The 20,597-nt window shown below is 37.4% G+C and overlaps 6 protein-coding genes across 7 annotated transcripts; 3 read left to right on the top strand and 3 right to left on the bottom strand.

Annotated features, from left to right (window-relative positions):
- Positions 1 to 124: 124 nt before the first annotated feature.
- Positions 125 to 4,910, top strand: LOC107043952 (dynein light chain 1, cytoplasmic). Its single transcript, XM_015265675.2, has 3 exons — positions 125 to 321; positions 1,637 to 1,754; positions 2,329 to 4,910. The coding sequence occupies exons 2-3, from the start codon at positions 1,647 to 1,649 to the stop codon at positions 2,488 to 2,490; spliced, it is 270 nt and encodes an 89-aa protein (XP_015121161.1). The 5' UTR covers positions 125 to 321; positions 1,637 to 1,646; the 3' UTR covers positions 2,491 to 4,910.
- A 428-nt stretch (positions 4,911 to 5,338) lies between these two features.
- LOC107043883 (2-methoxy-6-polyprenyl-1,4-benzoquinol methylase, mitochondrial) lies at positions 5,339 to 7,698 on the bottom strand. The gene is made up of 5 exons (XM_015265556.1): positions 7,069 to 7,698; positions 6,444 to 6,856; positions 6,137 to 6,225; positions 5,638 to 5,761; positions 5,339 to 5,571 (listed from the first exon to the last, which is right to left on the bottom strand). The coding sequence occupies exons 1-5, from the start codon at positions 7,250 to 7,252 to the stop codon at positions 5,482 to 5,484; spliced, it is 900 nt and encodes a 299-aa protein (XP_015121042.1). The 5' UTR covers positions 7,253 to 7,698; the 3' UTR covers positions 5,339 to 5,481.
- Positions 7,699 to 8,072: 374 nt separating this feature from the next.
- On the top strand, positions 8,073 to 10,422 carry LOC107043870 (60S ribosomal protein L6). Its single transcript, XM_015265542.1, has 4 exons — positions 8,073 to 8,147; positions 8,697 to 8,864; positions 9,258 to 9,531; positions 10,036 to 10,422. Exons 2-4 carry the CDS (start codon positions 8,697 to 8,699, stop codon positions 10,380 to 10,382), a joined length of 789 nt encoding a protein of 262 aa, XP_015121028.1. The 5' UTR covers positions 8,073 to 8,147; the 3' UTR covers positions 10,383 to 10,422.
- Positions 10,423 to 10,737: 315 nt separating this feature from the next.
- LOC107043878 (TIP41-like protein) lies at positions 10,738 to 12,892 on the top strand. Its single transcript, XM_015265551.2, has 6 exons — positions 10,738 to 10,855; positions 11,007 to 11,186; positions 11,415 to 11,594; positions 11,861 to 12,083; positions 12,159 to 12,317; positions 12,562 to 12,892. The coding sequence occupies exons 2-6, from the start codon at positions 11,011 to 11,013 to the stop codon at positions 12,769 to 12,771; spliced, it is 948 nt and encodes a 315-aa protein (XP_015121037.1). The 5' UTR covers positions 10,738 to 10,855; positions 11,007 to 11,010; the 3' UTR covers positions 12,772 to 12,892.
- LOC107043877 (DALR anticodon-binding domain-containing protein 3) lies at positions 12,436 to 14,905 on the bottom strand. Of its 2 annotated transcripts, none has more exons than XM_015265548.2 (4): positions 14,580 to 14,905; positions 13,767 to 14,507; positions 13,129 to 13,296; positions 12,436 to 13,063 (listed from the first exon to the last, which is right to left on the bottom strand). In XM_015265548.2, the coding sequence occupies exons 1-4, from the start codon at positions 14,838 to 14,840 to the stop codon at positions 12,944 to 12,946; spliced, it is 1,290 nt and encodes a 429-aa protein (XP_015121034.1). In that variant the 5' UTR covers positions 14,841 to 14,905; the 3' UTR covers positions 12,436 to 12,943. The 2 variants fall into 2 exon arrangements, with proteins under 2 accessions (XP_015121034.1, XP_015121036.1); XM_015265550.1 differs by having other exon boundaries at positions 12,956 to 13,059.
- A 331-nt stretch (positions 14,906 to 15,236) lies between these two features.
- On the bottom strand, positions 15,237 to 20,409 carry LOC107043925 (protein FAM160B1-like). The gene is made up of 6 exons (XM_015265628.2): positions 20,031 to 20,409; positions 18,210 to 19,253; positions 17,414 to 17,864; positions 16,567 to 16,930; positions 15,820 to 16,317; positions 15,237 to 15,503 (listed from the first exon to the last, which is right to left on the bottom strand). Exons 1-6 carry the CDS (start codon positions 20,073 to 20,075, stop codon positions 15,404 to 15,406), a joined length of 2,502 nt encoding a protein of 833 aa, XP_015121114.1. The 5' UTR covers positions 20,076 to 20,409; the 3' UTR covers positions 15,237 to 15,403.
- Between the last annotated feature and the right edge of the window lie 188 nt (positions 20,410 to 20,597).

The raw sequence follows: 20,597 nt of genomic DNA, 5'->3' as shown, positions 1-20,597 counted from the left end.
TTTTCGCAACGATTTTGTTTTCTCCCGCCAACCCCGCTGCACTGCATTGTGGTACGATAGAAGCCCCTGATAGAAGACCCTACCCGCCGGCCAATCACAGCCCCGCAAACGGTGGTTTTTCAACGATACCCAGGCGCTTCAATCTTCAGTCCATACGACAAATTTTCGGTGTCGGCTCGTGTACGTGAAAAATTTGTTCCCCAGTTAAACCCAAGTTTATCATCGTCAAATCACCGATACTCGAGGCCAATTAATCGTGAAACAACCACAATACCGAGGGCCAACGAATCTAAATTACTTCGAGTGAATAACCAAAGAGAGGTGAGTTGAAAAAACGTGTTATAAAATCTCCTCAACATTATCACGACTTTTTTTTTTGCACTTACCTCCGGAGTCTTTTGCCGGGGACCTATATCCATGTACGTCAAAAACTCACACAACTGGCGCGCGAGGGGTGCGAGGGGGGCATACACATACCCGTTGGGTGGATTGCCACAATTTCACCGAAACTTCGCAGGGGGGGCGATTAATTATTTTTTTCAAATTACTAACCAATCAGCTCGGCCAATTAATCGACCTAGTTTGTCGATCGCGTGCGATCTAATTTCTATTTTTATTTTTCCACCTATCGACAAAACGAGCCATCCTCCCGCGTTTCTCGTAGCCCCTCTCCCCCTCGTCCCCTGTCCCCCCGCGGATTTTGATATTATTTTTTTCGCCCGCATTCCAGTGCCTCGAGGAAGACTTATTGCCAATTACTCAGTCATCAGTATTGCATTACACCTGTATTAACAAGCCCGTCGTTTCGGTTATTTGTTGATACTGGGGGATAATTGTCGCTCGTAATGCCGGCATTTGATGTCCACGCCACTGTTAAAATATCGCGAGTAATCAGGTTCATTCAGTGACTTTTATGCACGAGTCGATGTATTTATAATTTTTTTTACTTCCGCACGACTTCCGTCTTCATCCGCCTCACGATCCCACCGATACTTCCGTATTTACGGGGCCTGTGGGGTTTTTTTTTTAACTTTGTGAATCGATTGACTTGAGGGACATTTGTAGGCACATTATTAATGAAAATTTGTGCTACAATGTCAGGTATTGGCGGGGGGACCTCTCTTTCTCGGGAATTGATATTCATGTGAAAATTTTGTGCCATTGCCAGTCGATATGTGAATAATTTCAAGGCCTTGAAAATTGTTAAATCAATGGTGAACATAATGTTTGGATTCTATTCTTAGGAATTTCGTGTTTCCAGATTCAGTAATATTGTTTGTTATGTGGGGGCCACTAAATTCCGGGGCATTTTCGTTCGATTGGAGAGTTGAATGATGATGTTGCCATGACAACCGTTACGTTTATTAGAAAAGGCTGGATTGTTTCGTTATCTCCCTCCATTGGTCGTCATTTTTTGTGTGTCAATGGTAAATTCTACATCGTGGTTATCTTAAATTTCCTTTATCTTGGAATTTTTCACATTCACCCTCGACTCTCGACTGCGATTTATTCGAGACAGCTTGGACAGGTTCATTGCAAATGTTTTTTTTTTCGACCTGATGGGTGATAATGCGTGACGAGGGAGATATTAATTGATGTGATAATGGTCTTTACTTTCTGTTTTTGCTCGGTTTAGGCCATACAATATGACGGACCGTAAAGCTGTTATTAAGAATGCTGATATGTCGGAGGAGATGCAGCAGGATGCTGTCGATTGTGCAACCCAGGCACTGGAAAAATACAATATCGAGAAGGTAATAATGTTAGCTGCTGCAGGGTAATTTCATTGAGGATGGGCTGGTGGAGGGCGACCTGGAGGGAAAGTTTTATTCAATTTTTTTTTCCAATGTAAACAACGTTATCGAGAAACCCGTGGGAGGGTGATACACCGCAGGATATTTTGCCAGGGCTATTGCTGGGGAAAATGTCAAGGGCATTCTGGGCGGGGAATTTTCGACTGTCAAGAGGAGCTGGAATTATCCCCAGATTATTGAATATTTCCTTGGAATAATTCTGATTGAATTGATTATTTTTATGTTTTTGGAAAATTAGAGTTTTGGTTTTATGAAGGGCTTGCTTTTGTTTATTTGAATATCATTCAAATGTGGGGGATTCTGGATTTTTTTGTAAGGAATAAATTATGTTTTTTGACATTCACCTGAATGTCAAGTCCGGAAAAATGAAAGTTTCTGATGCAAAAAATAACTCGTGATTTTGAAATATTGAAAAATACCGTCAAGCAGGAAATACCATCAGCGACAGCTTTCGGCATAAAAAAAAATTTCCGAAACATTTGTTTTGCATTTCTCTCAATTAAATTTTTTCTAGGATATTGCTGCATATATCAAGAAAGAGTTCGACAAGAAGTACAATCCAACGTGGCACTGCATCGTTGGACGTAACTTTGGCAGCTACGTGACGCACGAAACAAGACATTTCATCTACTTCTACCTAGGTCAGGTGGCAATTCTCCTCTTCAAGAGTGGATAAGCTGCATAAACACAAAATCAACAATTTCTCTGTACCCAAAACGAAAACAGGAAAAAAACCACTACCCCCTCCCTTCCTCCATTCTTTCCACCTCGAGATTCGCAATTCCTTGAAATAAATTAACCGATGTATCAGATAATTCATTGTTTTGAAAAAGAGAGTCCTAACATCAAGACGAATGTAATAAGAGACTAAATATCGATGGTATCATCCTGATGTTGTTAAATGGTTACTCGTGAGAGCGAGTATAAACTGATGTGTAGAAAAATAATAACTGAAATCTAAGGGTAGGGGGACTTACTCTGGAAGAAAAAAAAATGAAAAAAGCATGCAAATGTACATGTTCAAATGTAACAACGTATGCAGGAAAAAAACTTTGTTGTGTTCTTGTTTTATATTAGGTATATCTACGGTTGGGTTCAATGCTGGCGGTTTTTAATTCATAATTTAAAAAATTTGAAACGATGAAAAATTACATTATAGTTTATGTACAAAGCGACAGCAACTGACAATTTGTGAAAATTCGCTGGATTGTCATCATTATGGAGGGGATAATTAATTGAAATTGCACGTGTGAATAACCAGTCGCCAATGATGAACGCAAACCTGCATTTTTTTTTTTCATTTATAAAGCAACAAAATACTGATGGAATGAACAGCTATTATATCGACTTATCTGGAATAACAGTCCCTCAATCAAAATTTATCATTCTGATTCAACTATGTACTTTTATTCACCTCTATCTTTTTTTTTAAATCGGTTTTATTGAATTTTTGTTTGATCAATGGTAACAAATATTAAAAAGTTCATTACACCGACTCAATGTGGCATTCACTTTATTTTACGATTGTTTACTTTCTTTTCTACTTTTTGATTTATCGACTCAATTATTATGCACTTGGCTATTATCTGCATAACAAAAAAACCGAATATCAATAGTAAATAGTGTTTAAGATTAAATATTATAGCATAATATTAAATCAATATCCGTTACCGTCGTTGTAATTTGTGATTGGCACAAGAAAGGATGTGAACGTGGAAATTTTAATGAGAAAATCCTCAGCTTTTTATCTCGATATGGCGTTGCATACTTAAATCATCTTATTCGTTACGAGTGATGAGTAATTAATTCTCTGTTGATCTTTAATACAAGTCGTTCGTCATCTCGAAAAATTCAAGGAGAATAAAGTAATCCATAACTCCAGTTCACTTTGATTTCTGAGCTGTGCCCATTCCATTGTGGAAAATAAAAAACGTTTTAATGGAAAATTTTTAATTAAAAAAAATAGTGAAAATACTACTGCATTACAGAAGGCCACGGTATTATCTAAGGAAAATCTAGACTAAGTATTCAAAGTCCTTATATAGATGATTTATAAAATATGTATATTATTTGCACTCCACTTGATATGTGAACGCTTGAGAAATCATTGGATCATAAAGTGAAAAAAGGATAGAAGAATATATTCAAACAGGAGTAGAAAAGAAGTCTAGTATTTTATAATGTGTAATTGAAAAAAAAAATTTTAACGATAATTATCAACGACCCATCGAATTTAAAGAACTATAGATGAAAATATCTGTTGAATGAGTCCACTATTATAACGTTTATTTTCCCCTCGTTTTTTATTAGTTTTAACTTTTACACGAAGAGTTTTAATTGCCTGTAGCTGCATCATCGGCATTAATTGACGAAAATCCTAGCAGAATAATTCGATTGCGTTTAGAAAAATTGATCTTCTCTGTACCAGATTCATCATTTATACATTCAATTGAGGTGTTAGATGGTCGAAAACTTATTTCAAATCTCCGTACATGGTGTAGCTGTAATTTTTATGATGAAAAATGAAAATATATAACACTTAGAAAAATTTATAATATGCCGAGCTTCACATCTCTCGAGGCTCGTTGCATTCTCCAATTTTAAAGTCTTTTGCACCCAAAAAGAAGATGATAAAATTAAATAAATGAACAATGTGGCCTAGATGCCATAAAAAAAAACTCACGGCGTGTCTCAATAATGCGAGAGAGTTTTTTCATTGCATTTTTTTAAACGAAATTACTATTGGAACTGGGGGATTTGGAAATTTACTAAATTGGAAATACTAATGGGCATTAAATTTCGAAGGGAGAATACGAATGTACCTCTAGAAAATTGCTTCCATCGAAGGTAAGGACAGTCCACATCTCTTCGAAAATAGTAGGCTATTGGCAATGAAAATTCAGGGGGTAAAGAGGGCTTTGGATTCAGTGGATTGAGACACACCTTGAAATAATCATTTTTAAATTAGAGGGACCGTATTAATTTAATGTTTGTGAAACCTTTGGATGGACTGTAACCTGTGTGTATATTTAAACTGCTCTGTCTAAAGCTGCATTCCTCAATACTAAATACTAATACAGTTGTCTCTAAACGAAACCACAATCAATGGTTATTTGTCCCTTTACTTAAATTCTGTTTGTTTATTTTAATTTACGGATATCCAAGTACTTTGGCTATTCAGAGCTTTTATTTGAGCCCCATTGAACCCTAAGTTTCCGGAGATTTTACGATGATTTTATTATTTAAACTTTGCAGGTATGAATTTGAATCTCGACATTGAACCGAAACAGTTGAAACATTTTAAAAATCTGAAAAAAAATTATCAAGTTTACTTCCGGAGGAAGATTGAGGAAATAATTTTCAAATTGCAATTTTTGAAAATTACGGACATTTACAAAATTATTTTGGAATCATAACAAATTTATTTATATTCTGAAATTTATCAGCATTCGATTTAATGCCTAAAAAATAAGCTTTCCGAAAGTTTAAACAATTTCAATTATTTATTTATAAATGACGAATGCTTGAAAAAATAATAATTCTGTGCAAAATTTAATTTCAATGACAAATTTGATGATTGAAAATGGTTAATATACCAAACTAAAAGATGCTTCGATATTTTTAGCATCGCGGATTGAAAAATTTTCGGTCAATTTTGAGATTTTTGTTAGATTTTGAAGCCTGAGTGGATCGCCACGATTCCAAACGTGAGGTTGCGGTACGTCACGTGTCTGAAGCCTGCGTCTTCAATCATTCCCTGAAAGAGAGGTTTGTCAGTCGGATTTTGGTTGGTTTAGGGGGACAGCTGGGGTGAATTACTCACTTTGAAGTCTTCTTGCTTTGGGAATCGACGAATACTTTCTACTAGATATTGGTATGGCTCCCACTTGCCTGCAAGGATCATTCCCATTACGGGAATCATTTGGAAGGAGTATTGATCGTACGCCCTGGAATCAGTTATTTAGTTACTCGGTTTTTTCAAATTACCAGTGTCAGGTTTTTCCTTTAAATTTTTCATACGTGTAGATCTGAACCTAAGAATAATTGGCACGACTTTTCTCTGCGAATTTTATTATGATTTCGACAAGACAATTCCTATCTCGAATTTCTACTCGAGTCAATGCATCGAACCACTGAAACAACTAGTTCTTCACGAATATTCCTGAACCTGAGAAAAATAGTCACGAGCATTTTTTCAAATTTATACTATTCTCGCAAGAAATTTTCCTCACCTAGATTCCAAAAATTTTCAAACAAAGCCATCTCAAATATCTGTTCTTAATGAAATAAATTGCTCAAGCAATTCTTCCATTTGTATTTACCATTGGAGTGTATTATTAGTCAAATGACTGAACTCCAGACACAAAAATCGTCCCCCAGGCTGCAGAACTCTATAAGCCTCTTCGAGAACCTAAAACATAACAAGAAATCCATCTCAAAGATCTGAATTTTATAATACAAGCAGCATAAATAATGCTTTCCGTCATGAGTATTAATTTCGCCTATTCATTTTATTCATTTCATTATTATACCGTTTTTTTTTTATTACATTATTTATGTTTAGCTATTGAGTCTGTATGAAAGAAAAATTAAAAATTCAAGATGCATGCACCCAGAGAAATACCTCACCTTATCAATTCGAGTGCAATTCCTAATTCCGAAGGCAATAGTATAAGCTGCGTACAATTCATCGTTAAAAGGTAATTTCTCAGCATCTGCCTGGACCCAATCGATGTCGTACCCCTTCGCTGAAGTATAACCCTGACCCTCTGCCCTGCTTTTACCAACGTCCAACATGTTCTGATTGATATCAGACACTGTGACGTGGCTCTTCAAGCCCTTTGGATTCCTACGAGTGTTCAAATAATGCAGGTATCTGAATGTGATGTCTCCAGTGCCACCAGCCATGTCCAGTAATCTGCTGCCATGGGTTGGAGCCAGCTCCTGAATAAACATGTCCTTCCATATCCTGTGGATTCCCAGACTCATCGCGTCGTTCATCAGGTCGTAGGAATTGGCAACTTGTTCGAAGACAGTGTGAACTGTGAATTAATTTTTCTCATCAGTTATTGTAGTTGGGATTACATTCAAATTTTTTTCTTAAAGATGATGAACAGCTGAAAAATAATTATTCATATAGTGAGAAAAATTGATAGAGCCATAAATTTTCAACAAGGTCAAATAGCGAGGAGATACAAATTTTTTAGAATAATTCAGGATTATTTTATTCAAGAGAATAGAAATCCATAAATACCTTTCTTCCCTTTTTCACTCTCCTTCACAGTCTCAAACCCAAAGTGAGTCGTTCTTTCTTCATCGTTTTTAGTTTGACTTGCAGTTTGATTTTGGGTGAGGACACTTGTTGAGAACTGTTGAATGCCATTTTTAATGCTTCGTCGCAATAATAATTGTTTGCTCAAGTATTTCAAGAGAGTCATTTTTTGTGGGGGATTGTTTGATGAGTTTTTATTTATAACCTAGTGTCATGCTTTGACATACATGATCAGATACTGTGTGAGCAGATATGGCAATAATTGGGGGAACATAACCTGATGAGAGGGAGAACAGCCTTAAAAACAAAGATAATTCTAGATTATTGGCATTCAAATCATTTATCACAATGTGTGAATGCCCTTTTTTCTAATTCATTACACGAAATTCACCATTTATTTCATTCCAAGAAATATTATGGAGCTTGTAACTAGTCATAATTATTCTTTGGGTTATTTCTTTAGTAAATTGAACTATTCAATTTACGTGATTCGAAAACAGGAAAAAATCATGCAATTTGACGAATCACGCAATTGTTGATATAATGTGACTTTATCCATTGCATAATAAACGAATGCTTTGTTATTGTTAATTTGAATGTCGCGGTGGAATACAATAGTAGAGATGATCAACCAGAAAACAGATAAACTGTAAATATCTACAAGAGTTGACAGTAAAAGAATAGCTCTGAAGAAGCTCGGAAACTATTCTAAACGGTTGAATAAAAAAAAATAAACAATTGATTTTAAAAAATCGAAGTCGTAGTAAGAGAAAAAAAATTATTTCCAAATAAAATTTTTTATTCATCGGATGAAAAAAAAAATCAGTATTTAAAAATTCTGAGAAAGGTAAATTCAGATATTGTTTATTATTTTTCATTTTTTATTATTTTTCATTTACGGGAAGAAAGAACATTCTGATCATTGGGTGAAGAGATTTGTGTAGTTTACATTTTTGTCGATAACATCTAGATCATTTCCAGATTATCTGAAAACTAGAGCCAAATGATCGTAAACTTGGCAACCCTGCGCCTAGAGATCTCTTTTAGTTTCTCCACTCGTGGTAAGCGATGTACCTGAAAAGTACTCTGAAATAATCCGAATAAATCCACGTATTTTTCACAAATCCACCCCACGAATTCGCAAATACTGATAATTCAAGGTTTTCTCCGAAGAATTGTGATAATATTTTTTTCTAAAACGTCAAATCTGTGGTAAATATCATCGAGTAAAGAGTGCAGTCGTCACACCGACTGGATGACATTTGGCTGCTTTGATTTTATTTATCAGTGATTTTTTTAACAAGTTCGATTGCTGGAACAAGTGCTGCGGACACTCTCCATCACATTCAGAGTGATAGAGTGATCATTTCATCGATGAAAACAATAGAATGGATTAACAACAATCATAACCTATAATTCGCCTATAACTCTCGACTCCTCCGTTATTGAACATATAAACAGAACAGATGATCTTATATTACTTCAAACCTTCATTGAGTCATTATCCATGAATAATTGGACGTGGATTATTCGGATTATTATGGGGACATTTGTTTTAGACAGCTGTGCGAGGAAATATTAGTTGATTAATTTTTTTAAATTTTTATCAGATGGCGGATGCTAAGGCAAAGACGCCAGCGAAGACCGCTGCTGCGGCTATCAAGAAGGGTAGTCCTAGAAACTACGACCTTGGAAATGGAGTTTATCGGTTCAGCAGGACTCGTATGTTCCACAAGAAGGCTGTGTACAAGTTCCTTGACAAGAAAACTCCAAAGACTGTAAGTTTTCTCTCATTGTCTCTGCAAAATTTTTTTTTTTTATGTTACATATTCCCTAAACGAACAATTCAAATGAATTTCGTCCCATTTTAAATAATAAAGAAACCTTTTGCAAATGATACTGAATTTGTAAAATTCTTGTGATGCCGGACAATTTAAAATTCTCCTTTGAATTTTTATTCTTCATCAATAGAAGTCGTCAGTAGGGACCCTCTGAACACCCAATAAAATGTTGAATTCATAAAAATGTATCACAAGGGCATGGATTTTTATGCTCTTTTATAAAATAAAAAAAACGCACAAAGGTAATCAATGTAGGTAATTATACGCAAGACCATGAAATGTTAATATCAAATGAAAGTTATTGATATTCTCTGTATTTTTGTTCATCAGGTCAAGCCCAAGAAGCCAGTGACCATTGAGAAGAAGATCAATGGTGACAAGAACGGAGGCACTCGCATCGTTCGTCTCCAGAAAAGACGTGCCAACTACCCAACAGCTGATCCAGTAACAGTTCATCACGCGAAGAAAACATTCCGTGATCACACACGTTATGTACGACCATCTCTGACACCTGGAACAGTTTGCATCCTCTTGGCAGGACCACATAAGGGCAAACGCGTTGTTCTACTCAAGGTTCTCAAGAGTGGACTTCTTCTTGTCAATGGTAAGTTCAACTAGTTTTTTCATCTTTTCTGCAGTAAATTTTTTATAAATATCTTCGAGTTCAATCAAACGAGACAATTGTTATGAATTTTAACAATTTTTTAATTGACATTAAGTTCAATATTCACAAATCCACTCATTGAAATGTTGAATTATCTCGATAAAACGGAATTTCGGAGGAGAATGATTCAAAACAATTTTTGTTGGAAATTATTTCAGATACAAAAAATGTCTACGCAATTTTCTTCTAAAACTAAGCGGTTCCGAGATAAATACTGAAATAACAAAAGATATGTTTTTCACCTATAAAACCAAAAAGTTTGTGCTTAAATTTTAAAAAGCATGAAATTACCTCGATAACGAGTGATTTTAGAGTAAAATTTCAAGATGTAAATGATCAAATGTTAAATATAAAAATATAAGAAGAAAAATAGTAAAATGTGAGAATGCCAAAAAGCTAATTATCTCGTAACACGAAAAATATCGCATTAATTATCAATTAAAGGTCCATTCCTCATCAACGCCTGTCCCCTCCGACGTGTGAGCCAAAACTACGTCATCGCCACCTCCACGAAGATTGATTTGTCTGGAGTGCAACTCCCTGAGACCCTAAACGACGAGTATTTCAAAAGGAAACGCGACAAGCGCGCGAAGAAGGAGGAGGGAGACATCTTCAGCAAGAAGAAGGAGGAATACAAACCCAGCGAGCAGAGGAAGTCTGACCAGAAGGTTGTCGACAAACTCATCATTGGCGCTATTAAGAAACGTCAAGACAAAAAGATGCTGTTTACGTACTTGTCGGCAATGTTTGGCCTTCGCAGTAGCCAATATCCACACAGAATGAAGTTCTGAGCTGTGTCATTTTCCAAATAATAAAAACTGAAAAACATCATGCAATGCGTTGATCATTTTCTCCTGATCTAGAGTAATTTCTCCACTCGAAATAATGGATTATTTTTCTCGATGTCGTTTTATATAAATAAGTTCACTCAAAATGATTTTATCATTTCGATAAATGTTTAATCGACGATAATTCGAGATTGGAGAGGGAAATTGAAAACATTTAGTCCCATTTTAAAGGTGAAGAAAAGACCTTGAAAATGAGCCCATATTCATCCAAAGCGTATCATTCACCTAGCATATTTTCAGGATGATTGAATCGCATCATTTTTCATTTCCCGCGTGACATTTCTCGCCTCACGGCGCTGCCATCAGCCACAATAGTATATAAGTTTCTCATCCGCATTCGGCTCCTCTCCTCAGTCACCCGAATGTTTTGTTAATAATCTTGAATATTAGATCATCTAATAATCATTCTAACACCCGTAAGTGCATAAAAATGGATAATAAACACTTGAATACATTTATTTAGATTCTACACGCATCCCTTGGGGATCATTAGCGACGGTAAACGTAACTGTCGTGATGAGGTTATCGCAAAAATACACAAACACTCCTCCAAGAATAAACTTTCAGAACAATGACCACGATAAAGGTGCACGGTGGGATTGACATTCTCCGGCTGCCTGTCAACGAGGAAGAGCATATTTTTCCACCCTGGCAGATTAAATACACTCAGTCCCATATTTTACACTCCAAGTGTTCGAAAAATGAAGAGTCCTGCGGAGAAGACCCAGAACCTTGTCAATTCTGTGTGTAAGTACCTGAAAATTGTGAAATTTCCATTTATTTTCCTGAATTAGGGGTCGAGGAGGCAAAATGGATACTAGAATTCTCATGCTCAACTCATTAAATATTTAATGCTGATAATAAAATCCCTCAAATGAGTTTTTTTCATAGAACAGTCCACTTGAAATTATGATATTTTAAATTTTATTCTCACTGTCGTTGTTAATTTAAAGATAAAAATTTGTGTTTATACAGATACAATAGAGCCTTGGAAATGCCCCACATGCCAGACATGGTATTTCCAAATAACATTTTGTACCTAAAACACCAAAATGGTGCTAAAATTGAGTTCAATGCACTGGATGCATTGAAACGTGTGTCGAATGGGAAAATACATCTTCAGTTGGCTTGTGCTGAGGCTTGGAAGGAATCGAGGTATGTAATTATAAAAAAACCTAATTACATGATGACGACACGTTTATTTATGTTAAATTATCTCGAGAACTTGTGACTGCAGAAGAAAATCTCAAAAACCATTTTTTTAGTTGACAGAACTTCCAACGGAAAATGGCATAAAACAGTTATTCTTCCCTAGAATTGCTCTCAGTCCAAATAATTTAATCCTCAATAAGACGAGAAAATAGACTCAGTAGCTCTGCAAATCTAGTTACTTGGTGAATTTTATAATGTATTGTGCACAGGTCTGATTGTAAAGAATATCTAGAGGAAAAAGTGAAGCCTTTCGACTGGACATTCACCACTGACTACACAGGTACAATGGACGGTGTGACGATTGAAGAAACCAAGGAGAAGATTGACATGGAGAAATTGAAACGAAAGGAGAAGATTCTGTTTTATCACGAGCTCACACTCTTCGAGGACGAACTGCACGACAATGGGATAGGCTCTCTCTCAGTGAAAATAGTGAGCTCCCTTCTGCTTCCATTCTAGGCTCATAAGTCCATTCGTGTAATTTCTTCTTTACTCACTTTTTTGCAGCGTGTCATGCCTGGCAGTTTCTTTATCCTTTTGCGTTATTTCCTGAGGATAGATAACGTAATGCTCAGGATAAATGACACTAGACTCTATCACGAATTCGGGAAGAACTATATCCTGAGGGAATATACGTCTAGGGAAGCGCAAGTGAAGGATATTCATGTACGTAATTTTTTATCACTCGAGATAAATATTAATTCTTAATTTTGATGGGTCTTAGATCAGGGAAATATTTTTTCTAGACAATTTCTGTGTATTTAAAATCCATTGTTGAGGCATGTACAAGCTTTTTATGAATTCAAAAAACGTTTGAACGAAGGAATAAAATCTCCTGAATTTCACTGACTAATTCTCAAAACAATTTCTTCAGAATTCAATAAATCAAATTAATTGATTTGATTTTCAGGTATCACCAACGCTTTTCATCGAGCCTAGTCACATCGCCCCTCACTTACCCCTGACCCAAAGTCATTATCACAAGCTCATACTTCCAGAGAAACCTAAAGCCTCTGCGGATAATAAAAAAAATGAATCGATAAATTCAACGTCTGAAAATTCGGAAGCCACTTCTTCTGAAGTATCCGATGACAAATCAATTAATAATTCAATAACGTAGAGCTATTTTTTAAATATACAATTACTATAATAATGAATGCATCATGAATGAAACGTGGACGTAGGTATAGGCACCACCGAGAAATATGAAATAAAGAGATATGAATTCCGAATCAGCAATGGAGAGCACTTGGTGAGTTTTTCCTTTTTGTTTCTTTATTCCTTTTGATTATTTACATTTGGAGTATTGGCGTGATATCTAGTACCTCCAGAGCGTGATGGAGGACGATCAGAAGGGCTTTTAGAAGACACAGTCTGGCTGTCATGGTTGGAATCATGTGCTCGCGTTCTTCCTGAGTGAATGAAAATCAAAATTATGAGATCATTTTGTCGCGATGATTTTATTTTATGGTCTTACCGTCAATATTCGTGTGCGACGATAATAAACACTGAATTTCTGGCTCAAGTGAGACAGGAACGTGCAGAGGAGCTGGGGGCATAGCTCCAGGGACTCCCCATGTTGCACGGAGTTCTTTAATACATGGGGGTAGGCCAGGATAAAATTGTAGACGAGAGTCCACTCTTCCTGGAACAGAAATCAGCAATAGCGGATTTTTTCGATATTAAATTGATATCAAAGAGACGATTTCTAAAATCATGTTCTGAAAATTTATTTTCAGAAAATGATTTCATAGAATTCCTGCAGGAATTTCTCCATAAAATCATTTCCTAGGAATTTTTCTGACGAAATTATTTACACAATGTTGGTAAAACTTGAAATTTCACCGACAGTTTAGTAGTATTTATTGCATTTAATGGAAAAAAAAATCATGAAATTTCAAGTTTCATGGAAAATTCAATGAAATTCTAATTTTTTCAACAGCAAGACGACAAGAATTCTACAAGCTTGTATATTCCTTTTATTCTCGTATATTTTGTCCTAGATTCTTTTTCCAATAATTGTTATTCTCATTATTTTGATTTTATCATCTTTTCTCTATTGCCTTTTTCCAATAAAGATAGACAGATACCTAGATACAATTAATTCTTGCTCACCTGTGACGAAAGCCTACTGAAGTCAACTCGCTCAACATCCTCCACCCCTGCCCACGTCTCACTCCCGTACTCTTCCCCAAATTTCCGAAGAATGGCTTCAATCCTAGCCACATTATACAGCACGAAAGAGCCCCCCTTCGTGCTCGCTATGGTCTTGTCAGGGCTACTGGAAATTTCGATGAAGCTGGGACGACTGGGCCTGACCCCCAGTATCTCGAATGTTAGGACAGCCTCTGCAACCCTCTTGAGCCTCACCTCGTGGTCATTTACCCCTGAGTCCCTCCCCTCATTCAACTCCTCGAGAAATTTAATTTTCCTCTGCAGATACGAGTCTTTCGTCTCTGAGGTCTCCTTGACATTCGATTCTGGGTTTCTCACAACCCCACAGACGTATTTCCTGTAGCCATCCTCTATCACACCCTGGGATTTCGTCGTCAGCAGATATTTCTCTGCAGAAGTTTCTTTTATTTCGTATCCCTGGAGTTTAAAAATGTTTTCAGTCACGTTTTTCAATTTTTGGAGTCGAAAAGTCGTGAGACTCGACTCCGGATCATCATTTATTCTGAAGAAAATCGTTTTATTCTCCTGGAGTAATCGAATTCTATGCTTTATTGTTTTTTTGATGATTTTTGCGATGGCCAGAGGACGATTCAGGAAGAGACAGACTCGTTCTCGTTGGAGACATCCTCTCTCTAATCTAAATTCCCAGTCTTTACTCGCTGTTATCAATGCACCAATTGCCTGGAGGACATTTTGTAGGTTAACAATAGCTTCAGAAGATGTTTATGGAGTTTTTTAGGGGCGAATTCTCACCTTCTGTGTGATGCTCTCGTTGGATAATCCAGAGATATCAATTTCTTTTCGTTTTGAGTAATGCTCCAAAATGTCTTTGGGAGGTTTTTCATCGTTATCAGGTGTTATCAGACCCCTCCAGGCCAGTAGGTTAGAGGGAAACCACAAATCACCGTTAAGCGATGTATCTTCATTATTTATTCGGATTATTTTTGCTTTATTATCGATGTTTCCTGTTATTTCGTGGAGAATATCGTTTATTGTTTTCGTGATGTCAAGCATTGTTGGCCCTGCTCCAAAATTCGAATAGGGCCACGTGAGATTGTTTACAGATGGAATGAAATCACTGATACTTGTGAGGATAATGAGTGATAACCACTGGCATTTATATTTTAGTGAAGTACGATACACAATGCATTTTTTTCAATATGAAAAACTCGAGAAATTTCCAACGATGTGAATTTTCTTCAGATAAAAAATTAATTCTTTTCTTTTTATCAATATTTATAAATATTCTCCAAGTTCATATTCTATAAATATTCATTGAAATAAATTAATATTAATATTAAAATATTATTAATATTATTATTTAGTATTTATTTATTTATATTTATTGAATATTTATTTATATTTTCGATTTGAAAGGGGAAAATTTGGTGGTTGTCAAAAAACAGTAAAAATGTTAAAATGAATCTTTTATTCGAGCAAAAGTACAATTGTGCATCTTTGTAAACGCCTCGTCTAAATATAATTGATCTATCTATCACTTGTACATTACGCTAGATGATCTTAACGAATTTTACACTTATTAAGGTACACACGTTGCATTGGACTTGTTTCCTTATTCACATGGAATGTTGATACTTGATGTAAGCTATTGCGGCGAGCTCCTTACAAAATTCTTCGGTTATCACTACACTCTCGTATAAAATATTCTCTGTGACTCTGAAATTGAAAATAATTTTTCAGTTAAGTTATTTATATCTATCAAAACACACGGGGAAGTTGTATAATTCTTCATAGAATGGCACTAAAAACAACTGCAATTTTTCAATAAAATCCTTTCATGTTCATATTTTAAACCGATCTTGATGAGATTTTTGCAATTTCTTCAAACTTGAATGAAATTTCTCAAGTCTTGAATATCTTCTGATCTAATGAATTGAAGGGAAGAATGAAAAAAAAGAAAATGTGATTGAATCATGAATTTAACGATAACAATCAATTTCATCTGGTGTATAAAATTAATTTCGATACATACAGTCCCTGTGAATCCTCCAGCAATTTCCTCCTGGTCTCCTTGAGTCCCTCCTTGAACTTGGGCAATTTCGTAGTTTCCCCCACCAACATTTTAACAATCTTCTGCAAGCAACCGAAGAGACTCTTGGTCCCTGGGGCCAGTGGCAACAGTGGATTCAACAGGAACTCGTGCAGGTACGGATGTGGCAGCAGTGCCAGTCTCGATACGACAACAGTCAACTGGAGATTGATCTCGTATTTTTGATTTGGAATGCTTGAGACCTTGTCCAGGAGCATGGTGAGGAAGGGGCCCATGTAGAAACGAGATGAGCAGTGATCTGCCTCTGGTCTTGAGTCGTAGCTACCCGAGTCATCGATGCTGACGGCCTCCAGGGGCCAGGCGAACAGGGCACAGTCCATTTTCGCTCGTTCGTACTGCTTCTCCCAGTCTGCCATGTAACGCTCGTAATTGTCCTCGCCAGGGTCTGTCTGGAGTTGTCTTGGCATCAGTGATAAGAAGCTGAAAGGGGACGAGAACAGATTGGAACAGCGATGTGAAAAAATCTAGACTTTTTTGAACTTTAGAATGTTTTTATGAAGTCATTCATTTCCAAGATCTACCACTCCGAATTTTCTCACTCATCTTATTCCAGGGTGAAAACCAATTTCACGCTCAATAAATATTTTTTAAATGTTTTATTATTAATTATTATTAATAATAAAACTATTATTAATGAAAAACCCTGAAATGAAAGAATAGGAAACTTACCAATTTATGATTCTGTGGATATTACTGGGAGCCAACGTCCTACTGTGACTCTGCTCAGTGGAAAAATCCAGTGTTCCCTTTTTCTCTCGTTCACGTTCATCTTCCTCATCGCTCCAGGAAGCAATAGCACTGTCAGCAGCTGTGTTGTCGTAGTAACCACGTGACGAGAGGTATGACAATACCATGCAGTGGAGAACGTGCTCGTTTCGCTTGTCCATTATTTCTTCGAACAACTTGAGTGTTTCCAGGGTCAAATCATCGCTGTCTGTGTAGCAGTTCTCGATCAGTCGTTCCACGACTGATGGGGAACACACGTCTGCTATCACTGGGTCTCTCTGCTCACCCACGAGCCAGTAGTTCATCTCTGGGGGGAGGCAGAATAACTTAACTCCATTTGACTTTGAGTTTCTTTTATTACTATTCAATGAGAGAACTGGAATCCTCATTATTAGTTATATATATTGTTGACTTTGAGTTGATTCTGAATCTATTAAAATTTACAACGGCGACAGCCGAGTTTTCATAAGGATTTTTTTTGTGGATTTCACTTTGATCTACACAAAGAATTCTAATGAACGTGTTTTGTATCCCTTCGATTTCAAGTATTCTTAAAAAATTTATGGAAGATTAAACGACTTTATTTAATTCAAAGTTGAATGAACGATTATCTTTAATTGTAACAAAATCTCCTCATGGCGATTTTGTTACATTACTACCTTTTCATTCATCAAAAACTACTAGAGCGTAAATTGTGCTCGTGTGAAAGTCAGCATTCGTTACATAAAAAAATAATTGAATAATTGGCGTTGATGAATGGTCTCAAGTTGATTGTTATTTGCTGTCTCACCTGTGCTCAGCAGGTGTGACGTTATCTTTTTCAATGTCTCCGTAATAAGAGCTGTTATCAACACAACGTGATGCTCTGACAATGCGGGAGTCACGACTTTTTCGAAGAACAGAAGTCTGATTGTCCTGGCAAGTTCATGGGCAACATCAGGATGAGCTTCTTTGATCAATTGATCACAGTAATCGAGCCACATGAAGTAGGCAGCCACCTGTCGACACCCTGGGAATTTTTTCTCATTCGTCCAGAGGGGCGAGTCGAGAGCCCAGGTGACATCGATGTCGTCGAGCTCTGCTGGGTCGACGTGTGCGGGAATGGAGTTGAAAAGGTACTCCAGGCGATTTGTTACTACTCGTGGCAAGTCACTTTTCGCCATCGTTCTCGCGAATGAGGGGTCCTCGAGGGATGTTAGGACCATTATTCCCTCGCAGGCTCGAATCCTGACTGTATTATCCTTGAAGAGACAATTAAATTATCAAATTCTGGAGGCCACTGATGAAAAACAGGATAAAGTCAAAATTTCATGATTATCATACATTTTTATTAATGTCATAGGAATAAGTGGATTGAAGAAAAATAATAAAGGATTAATTATTATGAAATAATGGAACTGAAATTCCCAATTATTATAGATTTTTTCATGAAACTCCGAATTCTCATCGATTTCTTTCATGGAATTATGAATTGAGGTCTCACTTGATGAAAAATCCAAATGCCCGAGAAACATCCCACCACATCCCATCCCATAATTTCCCATTTTGCAAATACCCCCAGACCTTCCTCACCCAGAAAAACCTACCGCAGTATTAATGTAACTAATTAAGGCATCGAAAAGCAGACTGCTGGAGCCCTCCCCCTGCTGAGGCGACATCGCGAGGCTCTGATTCTTGGACTCCTCAGACTCGTTCGCCCCATTGCAGCATTCGGTATCAATCCTCAGCTCCTCCAAGTCCCGCAGTTTCTCAGCATCAAAAACGGAGACCCTGTCGCACCCCCGGCAGTCCTGGGGTGCCTCCAGGGCCCCCGGATCCTGCCTCGGTTTACCCAGGACGGGACTGTAGGACCCCGAGGAGTTTTCCGTGTCCCTCGAGGGCGTCGATTCGCTGGACCTCGCCACGTCCTTCCGCCCCTCCTTGCCCCTGCTCCCCTCGTCCTTCGGCTTGAGCCGTTCGCCGACAATCGACTTCCGCCTCTGGTGATCGCAGGCGAATAAATTGGGGTTTATCAGGGTGATTGCCTGGGTGTTGAGCGGCTCGAACAGGGGATTCAAGCTATTTCGCTTCTTCGAGGAGACGTACGTCACGGAATGTTTGTCACTTGTCTCGTTGGCACTGGCTCGCGCCTCCGGGTCGAGCCTGACTGCACTCGAGTCACTCACGATGTTGGTGACGTGGGGGTAACGGCAGACGAGGAAGCAAATGGTCAACAAGAAGTGGATTTCCTCGGTTTCGATCGGCGAGGGTATCTTGCCGCTGCAGAGGCTTATCAATCGCTGTACGGGGCCGTAGACGGCAGCCTGGTGCAGCAGGGGAAACCGCGATCGCGCCAGCAAACGTTTCATGAAGGACAGGCAGACGTGACGCATCCCCGGAGGGGTCTCGACACTCGCCAGGGTCGTCAACCAGTCCAGCAGTTTGTGCTGCAGCAAGTACTCGAGGCAGGGGCCTGGATTGTCGTCCCTCTTCTCCTCGGCGAGGAGAATCTCCAGGAGGCGCTCCAGGTGCTGGGGTATGCAGGTGCTCTCGATCGGCAATTTACAGTTTGTCTGGTGACTCGCGTAATAGTTCATCAGCTGCTTCCAGTGGTAGGTGAAATCCTGGAGCGGCGTCGCCGGAGGCGCTATCTGGAATTCAAGGACGCTGTAGACCGAATGGGGGGTCCTTTGGGATGATTAGAATTCCGGATAAGGTGAGGAATCAGTTTCATGAACCTCACAACTTGAATTTTTCATAGTGAAATTTTTTAAAAATTGCTCAATTTTTTTCTCATCTAAACATGATAAAAACGGACACTAAATTCTTTTTAATGAATAAATGAGTACATAGTGATCAACAATAATGTTGCATAAATAACTGGACAATCACGTGCACGAAGCGCGCCTCTTTTTCTGGTACGAAAAGTAAAAGAAAACTATCGGAAATCAAGAAATAATTTCACAAAAACAAAAAAGTATCAGATGACAAAGACCATTGACTATTTCATTGGAATAATGAAACGAAATACAAGAAATATTATTTTATTCTTCGTTCAGAGCTTCAAAGCAAAAAAACGTGAAATTAAAAAGTAAAAGATGACGTTTCGAAACCATGAAATATCATATACACTGACATAATGAACAACTTGTGCCCAACGAATAAATAATATAAACAATAATCGTAAAGAATATAATGAGGGGTGGAAATAATGAGACAAAGTGTAACGAAAACATAACATCAATTTATTTATAATCCTCTGGCATATGTACATGAAAAGAAATTAATAATGAGGCGATATCTATTGATTAATGAAAACATAAGCACTTTGATGTGACAAAATAGTGATTCGAGGAGAGAGAGAAAAACAAATTAAAAGGTGTGACAACAAAGCAGTGGTCCTGAGGCGGTACAATAATAACACTCACCACGTCGATAGTATTTTTCAAGGCTACTTGAAATCCACTGATCATATTGCCCCGTTTATTTACGTTATTAATTACCAGAAGTGATTGTTGGTGTTGAAATACTGATTGGCAAATTGGAGGGACTGATAAGTATCACTTTATTCTTGAGACGTGATTATTTTTACTCGAAAACATTTGCCAGCCGTGTCGTGCTACATTATTGTGATGTTTTCGACTGGCATTCGGAATTTTTTAATCGTCCGGGAAGTCCCGTAGTACTACCATCTAACGAAGAGAGCAATAGGCCAGACCATTTCGTCGATAAAATAACGCCCGCACGTATCGAAAGCAATTTTTTAGAATAAAAAATACGACTCTTCCATCGGTTGAATAAATATTAATTTTGGGAGAGTTCAAATGGCTGAATAAATAAATGAATGACTGATTAATAATGAATTTAATAATGTCAAAATAATTTTATTTCAATATTATGATTAATTCGATGTCTGCACAGAGCGAAATTCTTCAGAATTCGAGCCCTAGATTTCGTTAAAAAATTGATATCCATACGAGAATAATTCACGTACT

The sequence above is a fragment of the Diachasma alloeum genome, unplaced genomic scaffold, assembly GCF_001412515.2.
Source record: "Diachasma alloeum isolate Michigan unplaced genomic scaffold, Dall2.0 Dall_scaffold_00648, whole genome shotgun sequence".
Classification (NCBI taxonomy): domain Eukaryota; kingdom Metazoa; phylum Arthropoda; class Insecta; order Hymenoptera; family Braconidae; genus Diachasma; species Diachasma alloeum.
Note: the sequence above shows the minus strand (reverse complement) of the source record. Positions and strands in the feature narration are given on the sequence as shown.